The following is a 13,118-nucleotide window of genomic DNA, read 5'->3' as shown; positions in this document are numbered from 1 at the left end:
TACTCTGCCACACACGTCGATGTCGCGGTCTTTTAACTGATAGGCTCAGATTAGGAGGGAAAAAAATGGTTAAAAGACGTGCACGGTACGTGGCGCTCGATAAGACTCCATTAAACCCGAGTCTTACTCTCACTAGTAGCGACTGGTCCTTGTTACTATACAGAGGTTCAGGCTTTACTTTTAAAGCAGCTGTTTGGGGGAAAAGTCATTATTATTATTTACTAAAACAGAAAATCTGTTAGACATAAAAATGAGGTTTTATGGAAAAAAAAGGTGGAAAGGCTAATACTAATATAGTCCATGCCCTACCTGTTATGTAACAATGCCTAGATGGACTAAAGGGATATTTACTTCCTAAGAAATACTGGGGGGGGGGGGGGAGATACGATGTATTTAAATCGCCCTCAACTCACACATTCAGAAAAAGGCTTATGTAGCTGGAGGGTTTATTCCCTTGTAAGAACTATTGGGGGAGGGGGACAAATTCATTTTGTTACGTGCCAAGACAGATCATTGACCCTCTCTTTCATAAACCTATTTAGAAACGATTTTTTTTCTTTGCAGATCTGGCTAATCCCGAGGCACAGCGCAACCTTTTCTCCTGACTGTTCTGAGACTGTAAAACCAATTTGACTCTGTTGCGGTCCTCCACACCTCTTTCCCTTTTGTAAAAAAATATGTCACCATGGTAATTGTTACCCAGTTTACATCAAGCAGCAAAGCCCTACTATTGCATGACAACAGAGACACACACACAGGACCCTCCTGGAAGAATCTCTCCCCTCGGAGTGACGAGGGGAGAGTCTAGCATTATGAACTAGGATCAAGGCCAGCTGACCGCTCCATCTTCCACCATCTGAGTTTACCCAGCAAATTGATAATGACAAGGTTTCCGGCCATTTCCCCGGTGCATTAAAGGGACAGTCGCTTTTGTTATTATAATCATTGGGGTTTTTTTTCAGAAAGCCTTTTGTTGTGAAACTAGCAGCTTCATGCAGCAAAGTAACATGAGCGAACAGACAAACGTGTGTGTGTGTTATATATATATATATATATATATATATATATATATATATATATATATCTCACACACACAAAAAACACTTCCAGGCAGCAAAACAATGAACTTAGACGTCTAGAACAGACATTTTTAGACTTTAGGTAGTTGCCAGCAGTAAGATTCAGGTTTAAGTACAATATGAAACATTGTCTAGGAGAATATATGCACACGCCACTTCCAAACCAAAAGCATCTCTAACTGTCAGACCAAGCACTGATTCCCTCAGTATTCCAGGAAGTCAAATTCTTACCCAGTCAGATCCAGACTAAGAGAAATCAACAAGAGGTTTTCTCTAGTAAAAGGTCACCACCTGTTCCAGAATGACTGACAAAAGTGAGGTAAAGGAGTTCGGCTTACCCTTAGATGCATCTTTTTCCTCTTTTGGCTTGATCGCCTTTCCACTCATAGATCCCAGTTTGATCGTAAAAATTCCTAAATGAGACTGAAGCCTCGCAGAATCGAGCTCAGACGAATCTTACAGGCAAATCCTTCCCCCCAGCACCTTTGTGCTTGATTTGGGTTTCCAGTTTCCTATAGAAAGAAGGAAGAAAATGGGGGGGAATAAAGGAGCAACCTAAAAAGGCAAAAAGCCTGCCAGGCGGGCTTTCTCACTACAGTACGTGGGGGATCTGTACGAGACAAAAGAGATGCTGCCTCCCCCTCCCCCTTTTCTTTCAGCCAATGATAGTCTCCAATTATGTTTTCCTGTCAAAAGCTCACATCATTACTTACAGAAAAGAGAAAAAAAATACGCTGGGGGTGTGTGTGTGTGGTGGGGGTGGTTTCATTACAAGCTTTGCAATGCATTGTCTTCCCCCCCCCCCCCCTCGAAACAGGCAGAAAAGTGTGCTCAGGAAAATGCACGCGTAACCCGACTACTGCAAGTGTGACGACAAACGTCAGCTTCTGTTCACCGCAGCAAGGGTTAATTTTTCCCCCTCGTCGGTGAAGTCCGCTTAAAGCTATGGCGGCTTTATTTGGAATCGGTGGGAACAGTCAAGGAGCTGGCCCGCCTGAAGCCCTCCTCTGTCCCCTTACCTGTTTTTTACCCTGACTCAAATGCAAGGTGTTTAAATAAATGCTGTCACATAGCGGGGGGGGGGGGGGGGGGGGGGGGGAGGGGACGACGACACCGAAACAGCCTGTTGTAGTAAAAGCGTGACGATGTCAGATCAGACAGTCAGAGGGAGGGGAATAACCTCTCTCTCTCTCTAGAGAAATAGAGGAGACCGTCAGATCCGCTTCCTCGCCACACTGGGGCCACCTGACCCTGGGGACAACCTGACCTGAAGGACAGTAGGAGAGAAAGCAAGGGAACAACAGATCTCTCCCCTCCTCCCCCCCCCCCCCCCCCAAGCATCCAGGTCCCCTCTGTTCCCGAGCTGACCGCAGTTCAGCCACACACAGAGCTCCTGGACCAGGCACCACAATCCAGCTGTTGGGACTGTAGTGCGCAGGTTGTAAAGGAAGCCTGTTCCTCTACTACACTGCAATAGATTTAGCTGGGTTGCTCTTCCTTTGTTCGTGGACTGAGGCTTCATGACATCCTCAATTTTATTACCAGTTGATTCTTTGTATGACGGCTAGGAATACCTAACAGTATACTTATTACCATTTTGTAGGATAAAATCCAAAGGGAGTAAAACTCATCTGCTTAGTGTTGCTAAGGAAATGGAAGCAGAATTCCTGGATATTACCCCCCCCCCCCCCCTCTCTGCATATACATACAACAATTTCAGCATGATTCATTGTCATACTGATCAAGCTGCTGTATTTTAAGTATTCAGAAATGAAAAAGGGATGGTGTGCCACTATGTTACCAATCAAGGAAAGGTGGTGTTACTCTAGATACCCAGCTTTATTCAATTACACCAGAAACTGTTGCAGTTCATTCTGAAAATATCCGGAAAAAAAAAACCCCCATAGGTGCTCCATTCATATGCAATGAGGAATACTCTTAATATGGAAAGGGGAAATGAGACTTGATATACTGCCTTTCTGAGGTTTTTGCAACTACATTCAAAGTGGTTTACATACTATATACAGGTACTTATTTTGTACCAGGGGCAATGGAGGGTTAGGTGACTTGCCCAGAGTCACAAGGAGCTGCAGTGGGAATCGAACTCAGTTCCACAGGCTCAAAGTCCACTGCACTAACCACCAGGCTGATGCTTGCAATCCCTCTTTCAAATAACTTTTCGGAAGAGATCTAATTCATGTGAGGCAAGTGGCTACAGTCTGTATGCACTGTTTTTAACAGGGTAATAGCTAAGCCCCTGAGCTGTGGCCAAAAATGAGAGCTCTTTCAGTGTGCAGTGGCAGCTAAGAAAACAAATAGAATGTTAGGAATTGTTAGGAGAGGAATGGAAAACAAAAATGAGAATGTTATAATGTATTTGTAATGTTCCATGGTAAACCACACATTGAATACTATGTGCAATTCTGGTCACTGCACCTAAAAAAAAAAATAAAAAAAAAGATATAGCAGAATTAGAAAGGTACAGAGAAGGGGCACGAAAATGATAAAGGGGATGGAATGGCTTCCTTACGAGGAAAGGCTAAAGAGGCTGGGGCTCTTCAGCCTTAAGAGACAGCTGAGAGAGATATGATAGAGGTTTATAAAATACTGAGTGGACTGGAATGGATAGACCTGAATAGCTTGTTTACTCTTTCCAAAAATACTAGGATTAGAGGGCACAAAATGAAGCTACTAAATAGTAAATTTAAAACTAATCGGAGAAAATATTTCTTCACTCACTCCCTGATTCTATAAAAGTTGCCAAAAATAGTGCATGCAAATTTAGGTGCATTCTCGATTTGTATGTGCAATTTAATAGAATAATGAGTTAATTAGTGCCAATAATTGGCATTTCTAACAAGCAATTATTGGCATTAATTAGATTTACTTGCCACCTATGCATGTAAAGTTAGGAGTAGGATCTGCACCTAATATTTATGCACGACCTAAAAAAGGGGCACGGGAATGGGAGGGCCATGGGCATTTCAGAGCAAAACAGGGGTATGGTTTTGAGTTATGCACATAATTACAGAATATGGGTGCTCCGCACATACATTTAGGTGTGGACATTTACACCTCTCTTCTTAAGTGTTTATTCTATAAACCACGCTGAACTTTAGGTTCAGCTTATAGAATACCATTTAAGCTGGTATCTTTTAGCACCAATTGTTTAGGCACCATATATAGAATCTAGCCCTCAATGTGCAATTAAACTCTGGAATTCATTGCCAGAGAATGTGATGAAGCAGTCAGCTTGGCAGGGTTTAAAAAAGGTTTGGATAATTTTCTAAAAGAAAAATCTGTAAACCATTATCAAGATGGACTTGGGAAAATCTACTTCTTATTTTTAGGATAAGCAGCATGCAGTCTGTTTTGCTGTTCTGGGATCTTGCCAGGTACTTGTAACCTGGATTGGTCACTGTTGGAAAGAGAATACTGGGCTTGATGGAGCTTCAGCTTGTCCCAGTATGGCAAAGCTTATGTTCTTATGTTCCCCTCTGGGTGGAGGAGCAGGAGAAGACCACCTATGTAAGGGACTCAGGGGAGGGCAGATGGTGTTTTGTGTCAAATAGTGACTGGTGTCTACCACTGGTATTGAAGGTTACCAACTAGCTCTATGGGTCATACCACCTACATAAGAATAGCCATACTGGGTCAGACCAATGGTCCATCTAGCCTGTCCAGTGGCCAGTCCAGATCACAAGTACCTGGAAAAAACCCAAATAGTAGCAGCATTCCATGTTACCAATCCCAGGGCAAGAAGTGGCTTCCACATCTTTATCTCAGTAGCAGACTATGGACTTTTCCTCCAAGAACTTGTCCTGGCCAGTGTAGACCTTTACCTAGCACTTATTTATTTTATATGTTATATACTGTTTACAAGTTAACAAAAACTATCAAAGTAGTATATAATTATAATCACCCTACCTATTCCCACCCAGCTCCAAAACCTTCCAAAAAATATTTAAGAGGATTTATCTCCCAACTCCCACCCCCACTGTATCTATATAAAGCAGCAAATTATAGCTTAAATTACAAGATATACCCTAACACTAAACAAAACTTTTATTGACCCTGTCTTTAAACACCCCTTCCTCCCCCTCCCCCCCCCCAGCTGACTCCAGGTGGGAAACAGACATCCAATTATCCCTCTGATATACTGCATAGAAAAAAACCTGGGTTTTAAAGCTTTCCTAAAACCCCTATAATACAGGGTCAGCTACAGATCTTCTCAGCTAGAAAGATAACTATAGGCAGTTACCTTTAGAAGAATATTCAGCAAAGTCTAACTAGCTGGGTTTTCAAATGCATGTTTTTCTGGGTAGATGTTATATGGCTGAGTTTTCTGACTAATCAAACAAAGGGTCTATTTACCAAACTGCCTTTTGAACTTAGATACTTGTTAATAGGCAAAGTTAAGTTAATTCATATTAATGACACACTCTTTAATATGAAATTCCACTTTAGGTGTTTAATGCAGCAGTTAACACCTAATTGTTCTCAGCAAGAACTTCTCACAATGTAGTAGCTATTTTGGATACCTGCATCAAGTGTATAATGTGTTAAATACTGTATTTATTTATGTATTTATTTGCTGCATTTGTATCCCACATTTTAGTAAATACACCTCAGGTCCTTAACCCCCCACCCAGGGGTGTGCTGGTAAATTGTTAACAGGGGGCTCTCTCTCACCAGCAAAGTAAAAGAGAATTCAGGAGGGGCCCAAGCCCACATTTTGGGATCCATTTGTTAAAGTAGCCATGGAGAACCGGCTCCCAAAATTCTTAAAAACTTAACAAACGGCTCTCAAGAGCCTGTGAGAGCCTGCTCCAGCACACCACTGCCCCCACCCCACCCTGAAAACCAGTAGTTCCTCCCTCCTGCCAGATTCCAAGGGTAGTGAGTCCCTTTTCCTCCTTTCTCTATTCCATTTTACTTTTATAAAAAAAAAAAAAAAAAAAAGGGGGGGGACTGTCCATGATTCCCCAATTGTCCCCATCTCATTTTCACAGTTTTTTTAAGGCCTGACCCAGAGTACTTTGATCCTTCCACATTTCTTTTTTTGCCATAAAAAAATGTTTGTCTCACTCACTGCACCTGTCTTTCTTTCTTCACTAATTTTCTTTAAAGATTTGTCTCACTGTACTTCATTCTTCCTTATCCAACCCACCAGATCTCCCACTTTCTGCATCATGATTGCCCACCCTATGTCTCACACCCCCCCCCCCCCCACCCCAAGCATAGTGAGAGGAGGTCATGACCTAACCTCCTTTCCCTCAGCTGATGTAGTTGACAGCTACAAGCTCTTACTGCTCATTTATTCACCACATTCTTGGTGCAATGAAATCAATCCTCAGTCCAAAATCAGTTCTAAAGAAGAAGTGCATCAGATAAGTAGCCTAGTGGTTACAGCAGTAGATTGGTAACCAAAAAAGCCAGGTTCAAATTCCAGTGCTATCCTTTGTGGTCTTTGGCAGGTCCCTAACCCATTGTAAGCCCTCTAGAAAACTATTATACCTCGTTGTAACTCATCTTGATCTACTAATGAAAATATATATGCTAAATACAAAAAAAAAATCATTTACTGAGCAGGGGCGTAGACAGACCTTTTATTTTGGGTGGGCCCAGAATTTGGATGGGTGGGCCTTCTAAAATCTCTCCCTCCTTCATCTTTCTCTCCGTCCTCTGCTCCAAGATCCAGCATCTCCCCCTCTCTGAAACTAGCCCCATACCTCAGTACTTTTGACAGCAACTATATACATCCACTGCCTGGCCAGCCCACAGGCTTTCCTCTGCCGCGTCTTGCCAGGGAGGAAACAGGAAGTGATGTCAGTGAGGACACGGTGTGGCAAAGGGAAGCTGCTGAGGAAAGTGCTGAGGTAGAACAGGGAAGAGGTGAGTTGTGGAGCTGCAGGCGGGAGGCAAATGCCAGATCTTGGGGTGAAGCAGAGGGAGAGAGGGAAGTGAGGCAGCTGCTGCTGAACTGTTTTGAAGGCCACACAGGGTGGGCCTGAGTCAGGAATAGTGGACCTGTGCCCACCCAGGCCCACCCATAGCTATGCCACTGTTACTGAGAGGGATTTCTTCCTATCTGAGGCTGGGTTGGGATGTAAGGAAAGACAGTCTGAGTTAGAGACCCAGAGATGTCATGGTGTTTGGCCTGTATATAAGCCATGATATCAAAGGGTGCCAGTCGGGCCATCAGGAAGTGGGTGGGGCCAATGTAGACCTTTATCCAATGTACATAAGTGCATAAGTAGTGCCATACTAGGACAGACCAAAGGTCCACCAAGCCCAACATCCTATTTCCAACAGTGGCCAATCCAGGTCAAAAATACCTGGGAAGATCCCCAAAAAGTACAAAACATTTTATGCTGCTTACCCCAGAAACAATCAGTGGATTTTCCTCAAGTCCATTTTAATAATGGCCTATGGACTTTTCCTTTAGGATGCCGTCCAAACCTTTTTAAAACCCCGCTAAGCTAACCGCCATTACCACATTCTCTTCCTCACTCATAGTTGAATCTAGTTTGTATTGCCACAACTGTAGCAAAATCTAAGCCCAGCTGCATCAATTGCTGCATTTTGATTTGCCTGTTCTTGGTGGGTAGGTAGGGCTAGTGGTGAGAAGAGATTATTGTACTGAAGCCCAAGATTATGAGGGAGGTGCAGTCATCATCGTGGATTCTGGGAAATCCAACATCATGTCATTGTAAGGGATGATGATAAGCTCTGAATGTGGATCACAGCTGAGATGTGGCAGTTAGCTGCCCAGATACCAACTGTGACTGCTGGGGATAGGATGGAACATAACAGTCTAACTTAATAGTAGTGATTTTTTTTTTCTGGTGCTTGGGCCTGTATTATGTCTACTGCAATAAAACTGCAGTTCCTATTAACCCAAGATGCATTTACATCAAAAGCAAATGATATAAAAGACAGAAAGAAACTCTATTTAATAGGAATGAGCATCGACACAAGAAGTCAAGATAGAGACTTCTACACAACCCAAAATTTAGAAATGTGGAAAGGCATTTTTAAAAAAATGTGTAAGTTAAAAAAAAACCAAATAATAAAGTCCTGCTCATAAGGTCCAAAAAAACCAGCCACCTCATGGCCATAATCAAACAGGAAAAGCATCTAGATTTCTTTGACTGAATATGGCTGTAGGATGGACATTTTTGCACTAAAAACATCAAAAATGAATAGCCATTTTCCAAAGTGAAATATTTATTTATTTGTTACATTTGTATCCCACATTTTCCCACCTATTTATAGGCTCAATGTGGCTTACATAGTACTGGAGATGGAGAGGCGTTTAGCAGACTCATGTGTAAACAAATACAAAGTGATATTGTAAATATCCATTTCGAATGACAATAAAACAAGGCCATGAACATCTGTCTGGCATCATTTTCAAAAACATGACCACGTAGATGTCTATATAGAATAGAGGAGTAGTCTAGTGGTTAGTACAGTGCACTGTAAACCAAGGGACATAGGTTCAAAACCCCACTAGAGCTTTTTTTTTTTTTTTGTAAATGTGATCCCTCCAGGACTTGATTGAACACCACTTAAGTAGCCTTCAGGTGGCTTATATATTTAGATACAGTCAGGGCTTTTTTTGAGGGGGTACTGAGTACCAGCATCTTTTCCAATGTCTGCTAAAATTGACCCGTCAACCCCAAGTTTGAATGAAAGAGCTCAGGTTCTACATACAAATTCTGCCTTGTCATAGATTCTGTGACTGCTTGCAGGGGGCCTGGCTATTGTGGGGTGGGTCACTCAGTGATCACCCCACCCCTGCAGGGTGGCCTGGCATTTGAGTCCTGACACCTTTTTCGCTAGAAAAAAATGCACTGGATACAGTAGGTATTGTTGCTGTTTCTGGAAGGCTCAGAATTATTATTTTCTTTTTTAAATAGAGTTGAATCTGGGTCCCTGGGTCACAGTTACTCCTCTGACCTACTTGCTGCTTTGTTCAGAATGGCTACAATACCCAGGGCCGCCGAGAGGGGGGGACAGGGGGTCAAAAGTCCCCGGGCCCGGGCCTCTGGGAGGGGCCCGGCGCCACCGCTGCAGTGTGGCCCGCCCGCCTCGCTCCGGAACTAACCTTAAGTCTCCTTCCTTCCTTCCGTGTCCCGCCCTCGCCTGACGTAACGTCCGCGAGGGCGGGGCACGGAAGGAAGGAGGAGAGATCTGCCCTGCTTGCGCAAAGTGAAAGAAGGAGGCTCAAGGTTAGTGCCAGGCCCGGTAGCGGGTGGAGGGGGGGGGCCCAGCGACTTCAGGTGGGCGGCGACCTCGGGGGGGGGGGGGGGCAGGGGGGCCTTGTCCCGGGCCCGGCCCCGGCGGCCCTGACAATACCTGCAGCTGATATAAAGCCTGGTTTTCCTTTCCAGTTTCAGAGGAGAGGGAGGGAAGGAGGACAGCAAACACTGGAGGATTAAGGAAAAATCATGCCTTAATCCCTCCAGTAGGCAGCTAATCAAATCAGAGCACCTTTTTGTAACTTGGAAGTGACTGAAACAGGTCTAGATAAAAATGTCCTTTTTTTAAGACATGGATATTCCTTTTTTGTTTTTGAAAATCCCTGTTGGAGGTCCCACTTTTGGGCCCTCCCTAGTCCTGCCCAAAACATGCAAGGTCAAGCAAGGTTCCACGTTAGGAGTCACGGACCAAGAAAGGGATCTAGGTGTCGTTGTTGATGATACGTTGAAACCTTCTGCTCAGTGTGCTGCTGAGGCTAAGAAAGCAAATAGAATGTTAGGTATTATTAGGAAAGGAATGGAAAACAAAAATGAGGATGTTATAATGCCTTCGTATCGCTCCATGGAGCGACCGCATCTTGAATATTGTGATCAATTCTGGTCGCCGCATCTCAAAAAAGATATAGTGGAATTAGAAAAGGTGCAGAGAAGGGCGACGAAAATGATAAAGGGGATGGGACGACTTCCCTATGAGGATAGGCTAAAGCAGCTAGGGCTCTTCAGCTTGGAGAAAAGGCGGCTGAGGGGAGATATGATAGAGGTCTATAAAATAATGAGTGGAGTTGAACGGGTAGATGTGAAGTGTCTGATCACGCTTTCCAAAAATACTAGGGGGCATGCAATGAAGCTACAATGTAGTAAATTTAAAACGAATTGGAGAAAATGTTTCTTCACTCAACGTGTAATTAAACTCTGGAATTCGTTGCCAGAGAATGATGTAAAGGTAGTTAGCTTAGCGGAATTTAAAAAAGGTTTGGACGGCTTCCTAAAGGAAAAGTCCATAGACCGTTATTAAATGGACTTGGGGAAAATCCACTATTTCTGGGATAAGCAGTATAAAATGTTTTGTACATTTTTGGGATCTTGCCGGGTATTTGTGACCTGGATTGGCCACTGTTGGAAACAGGATGCTGGGCTCGATGGACCTTTGGTCTTTCCCAGTATGGCAATACTTATGTACTTATGTAACATGCCCCCTTTCTATTTGGATGAACAACAGTGTGAAGCATCCAAATTCTGACTTTCGAAATTCAAGATCTGGACATTTTTAGCAGATAGACATTTGTTTTTAGGCATTTTAAGACACCCATCTGCTTTGAAATGAACACCACAAAGTCAAAAGGGTACTTTTCAGAAAACCTGAAGTCCCACCAGTGATCTGATGCCCAAAGGCACAGGTAAAACAGTAAGATTTCAACTGTGCCCAAAAAACATTTGTAGGAAAAATCCTCTCTCAATGTAGGTGGGATCTTGTTCCACAAAACAGGTGCTAACCAAAAAAAAAAACCTCATGCTTGTGTGCAAATTCCAGTAACCTGCCAAAAGAGAAAGTAATGCCAACCTATGTCCTGCCAAAGAGTGGAAGGTACACTCAGTGGTGATCCTAGGTCAACTGCCACCCGGGGCGGATCGCCGCTACGAACCCCCCCCCCCCTGGGTGCAGCGGCGTCCATCCCCCCAGGGTGCACCACAACACCCCCCCCCCCCCCCCGGGTGCATTCTTAGCTGCTGGGAGCAGCCATGTGGCTGTTGGCTCCACTGGCTCCCTGCTTCCTCAGCCCCGGAACAGGAAGTAACCTGTTCCGGGGCAGAGGGAGCAGGGAACCAGCAGAGTCAACAGGCACGTGGCTGCTCTCTGCACCCTCCAGCAGCGTGCACCCAGGGCGGACCGCCCCCACCTTGGTACGCCACTGGGTATTTCCCCTTCTCCAGAGGCCTCACAATCTGAGTTTGTGCCGGAGGCAACGGAGGGTTAAGTGACTTGTCCGAGATCTCAAGCAGCAGCAGTGAGATTTCAACTGGGCTTCCCTGGCTGCCAGCGTACTGCTCTTAACACTAGACTACTCCTTCCCATGTCTTGTTTTTCAAGAGAGGGGAGTGAGGACAGAAGCCAGGTATCATGCCTGCCTATGTCATTTGTATGAAGCATGTAGGCAGTTTTAATAAATATGAGAAGGTGCTAAGGGGTGGTGCTTTCTACAAGTTGCCTGTGTGGCTGGCTGGTGATGCACATTATCACAAACCTTGCAATGCATTCGGTTCATTTGGGGCCCTTTTACTAAGTGACCGTAAGCACTAGCGCATGCCTAATGAGCACAAAATGGCAACCACATGGCATGCTAAGGTGTCCCGTAGTAATCTTGCCATGTAGTCACACTAACCATGCTCTAAAAAGAAAATGTATTTTTTTTGGCATGGGGGTGTGTCTATGCAAATCAGCACATTGGCACTTCCACATACTAACCATTTAGCAAGCGAGTCCCTTCCGCCTAAAAAATAACATCCCAATGACTTGATTTTCTCCGTTTTGCACTTCTTTTTTTTTTTTTTTTTTTTCGAAAATGGACCAAAAAAGCAAAACATCCAAAGCAAAAAACCTAGTCCAAAACAGTAGTTAAAAAAAAAAAATGTTTTTCTTTTTCGCCAATGACCCGTTTTCCTGTTCAAAAAACGTCCAAAGTCGGAATTAGATGTCACATCAAAAATGTCCCTCTATGTGTGAAGCTGCATTACTTCCCCCACAGATATTTCTACATTAACACTCTTCACTTCGGTCTTTATCTGATATAGTCTGAATATATGCAGATCTCTTGAGGTTTTGCAAAAGCTCCTTCTACGCCAGAAAGTAAATTTCCTGCTTGCCATAATTTGGTTCATGTAAAAGCATTAACCTGGCAAGGAAATATTGCAGATGCTGGATTAATAGCCGCTCTACAATTGAATGTAAGATGGTAATTGAATTGAGAAAAGCTACTGCAGATGCTAAAACTGTGCCATATAGGCGGCTGACTGCTGTATCTCCATTCAGTCTTTGAGTAACTGCTTGTTTTTGTTTCCAATATCCATCCAATAATTAGCTTATCTGAACTATGTGATAACAGAAGAAAAAGATGTGCATAACTTAGTAAATGTCAAACCCAGAAGAAAAGAGCCTTCACGTCATGTGTGATCAAGACCTTCATAGGCAGCAGAAACCAGGAGGCACGAGCAGGAGGTACGGATTGGACTCAGATATGCCAGGCGGTCAGAAGCTCTTCCTCAGTTATTCAGCAGGACCCTGAGGGTACTGGGGCTTCAGGCAATTGCTCTGTTTGTCCCCCTGCCTCTCCTTCCAGATACCTACTCTTGCTTGCGGAGGTAACTTAGTTGCCACATAGGAAACAAAGAAATGCTAGAAAAAGAAGTATATGAGAAGTTTGGGTGAAGAAATAAAAATCCATTATATGTTAATTTAGTCATACTGTTCATTTAAGTGCAGCGTTTGAGGTGTTCCTTGACTAGAAAACATATGCTAAACATGTAGGGTTGATATTCAAAGGCACTCATCTGGCTAGGAACAGTTCTTAAGTATCAAAGAGAGAGGTATTCTTTTTTCTTTGTTATATTTTTTCACAAAACATCATAGAAGTGTGACCTCTCTCCCCCCCCCCCCCCCCCCGAAAATGCCCATGCCTGAAGGGTGGGAGAAAGGATTTTTAGGGTGGTCACAAAGGAGACAGAACTGGTATCGACAGCCTGTTGAGGAAATCAAAGTAAAGCCCATGCGGACAGG

At 43.8% G+C, this 13,118-nt stretch overlaps 1 protein-coding gene across 3 annotated transcripts in view; it reads right to left on the bottom strand.

Moving 5' to 3' along the window:
- FGF13 (fibroblast growth factor 13) overlaps window positions 1-13,118 on the bottom strand; it is a 571,318-nt gene that overhangs the window by 544,033 nt on the left and 14,167 nt on the right. For 2 of the 3 annotated variants that reach the window (XM_030209844.1, XM_030209847.1), the window contains exon 2: window positions 1,418-1,591. The exons of the other annotated variant lie outside the window; for it this stretch is intronic. In XM_030209844.1, coding sequence (XP_030065704.1) covers window positions 1,418-1,466 — 49 coding nt within the window. In that variant the 5' untranslated portion in view covers window positions 1,467-1,591. The remainder of the gene's footprint in view (window positions 1-1,417; window positions 1,592-13,118) is intronic. 3 annotated transcript variants of the gene reach the window in all.

Source organism: Microcaecilia unicolor, chromosome 7, assembly GCF_901765095.1.
Source record: "Microcaecilia unicolor chromosome 7, aMicUni1.1, whole genome shotgun sequence".
NCBI classification, from domain to species: domain Eukaryota; kingdom Metazoa; phylum Chordata; class Amphibia; order Gymnophiona; family Siphonopidae; genus Microcaecilia; species Microcaecilia unicolor.
The sequence above is the reverse complement of the archived record's forward strand: the minus strand, read 5'-3'. Positions and strand labels throughout refer to the sequence as shown.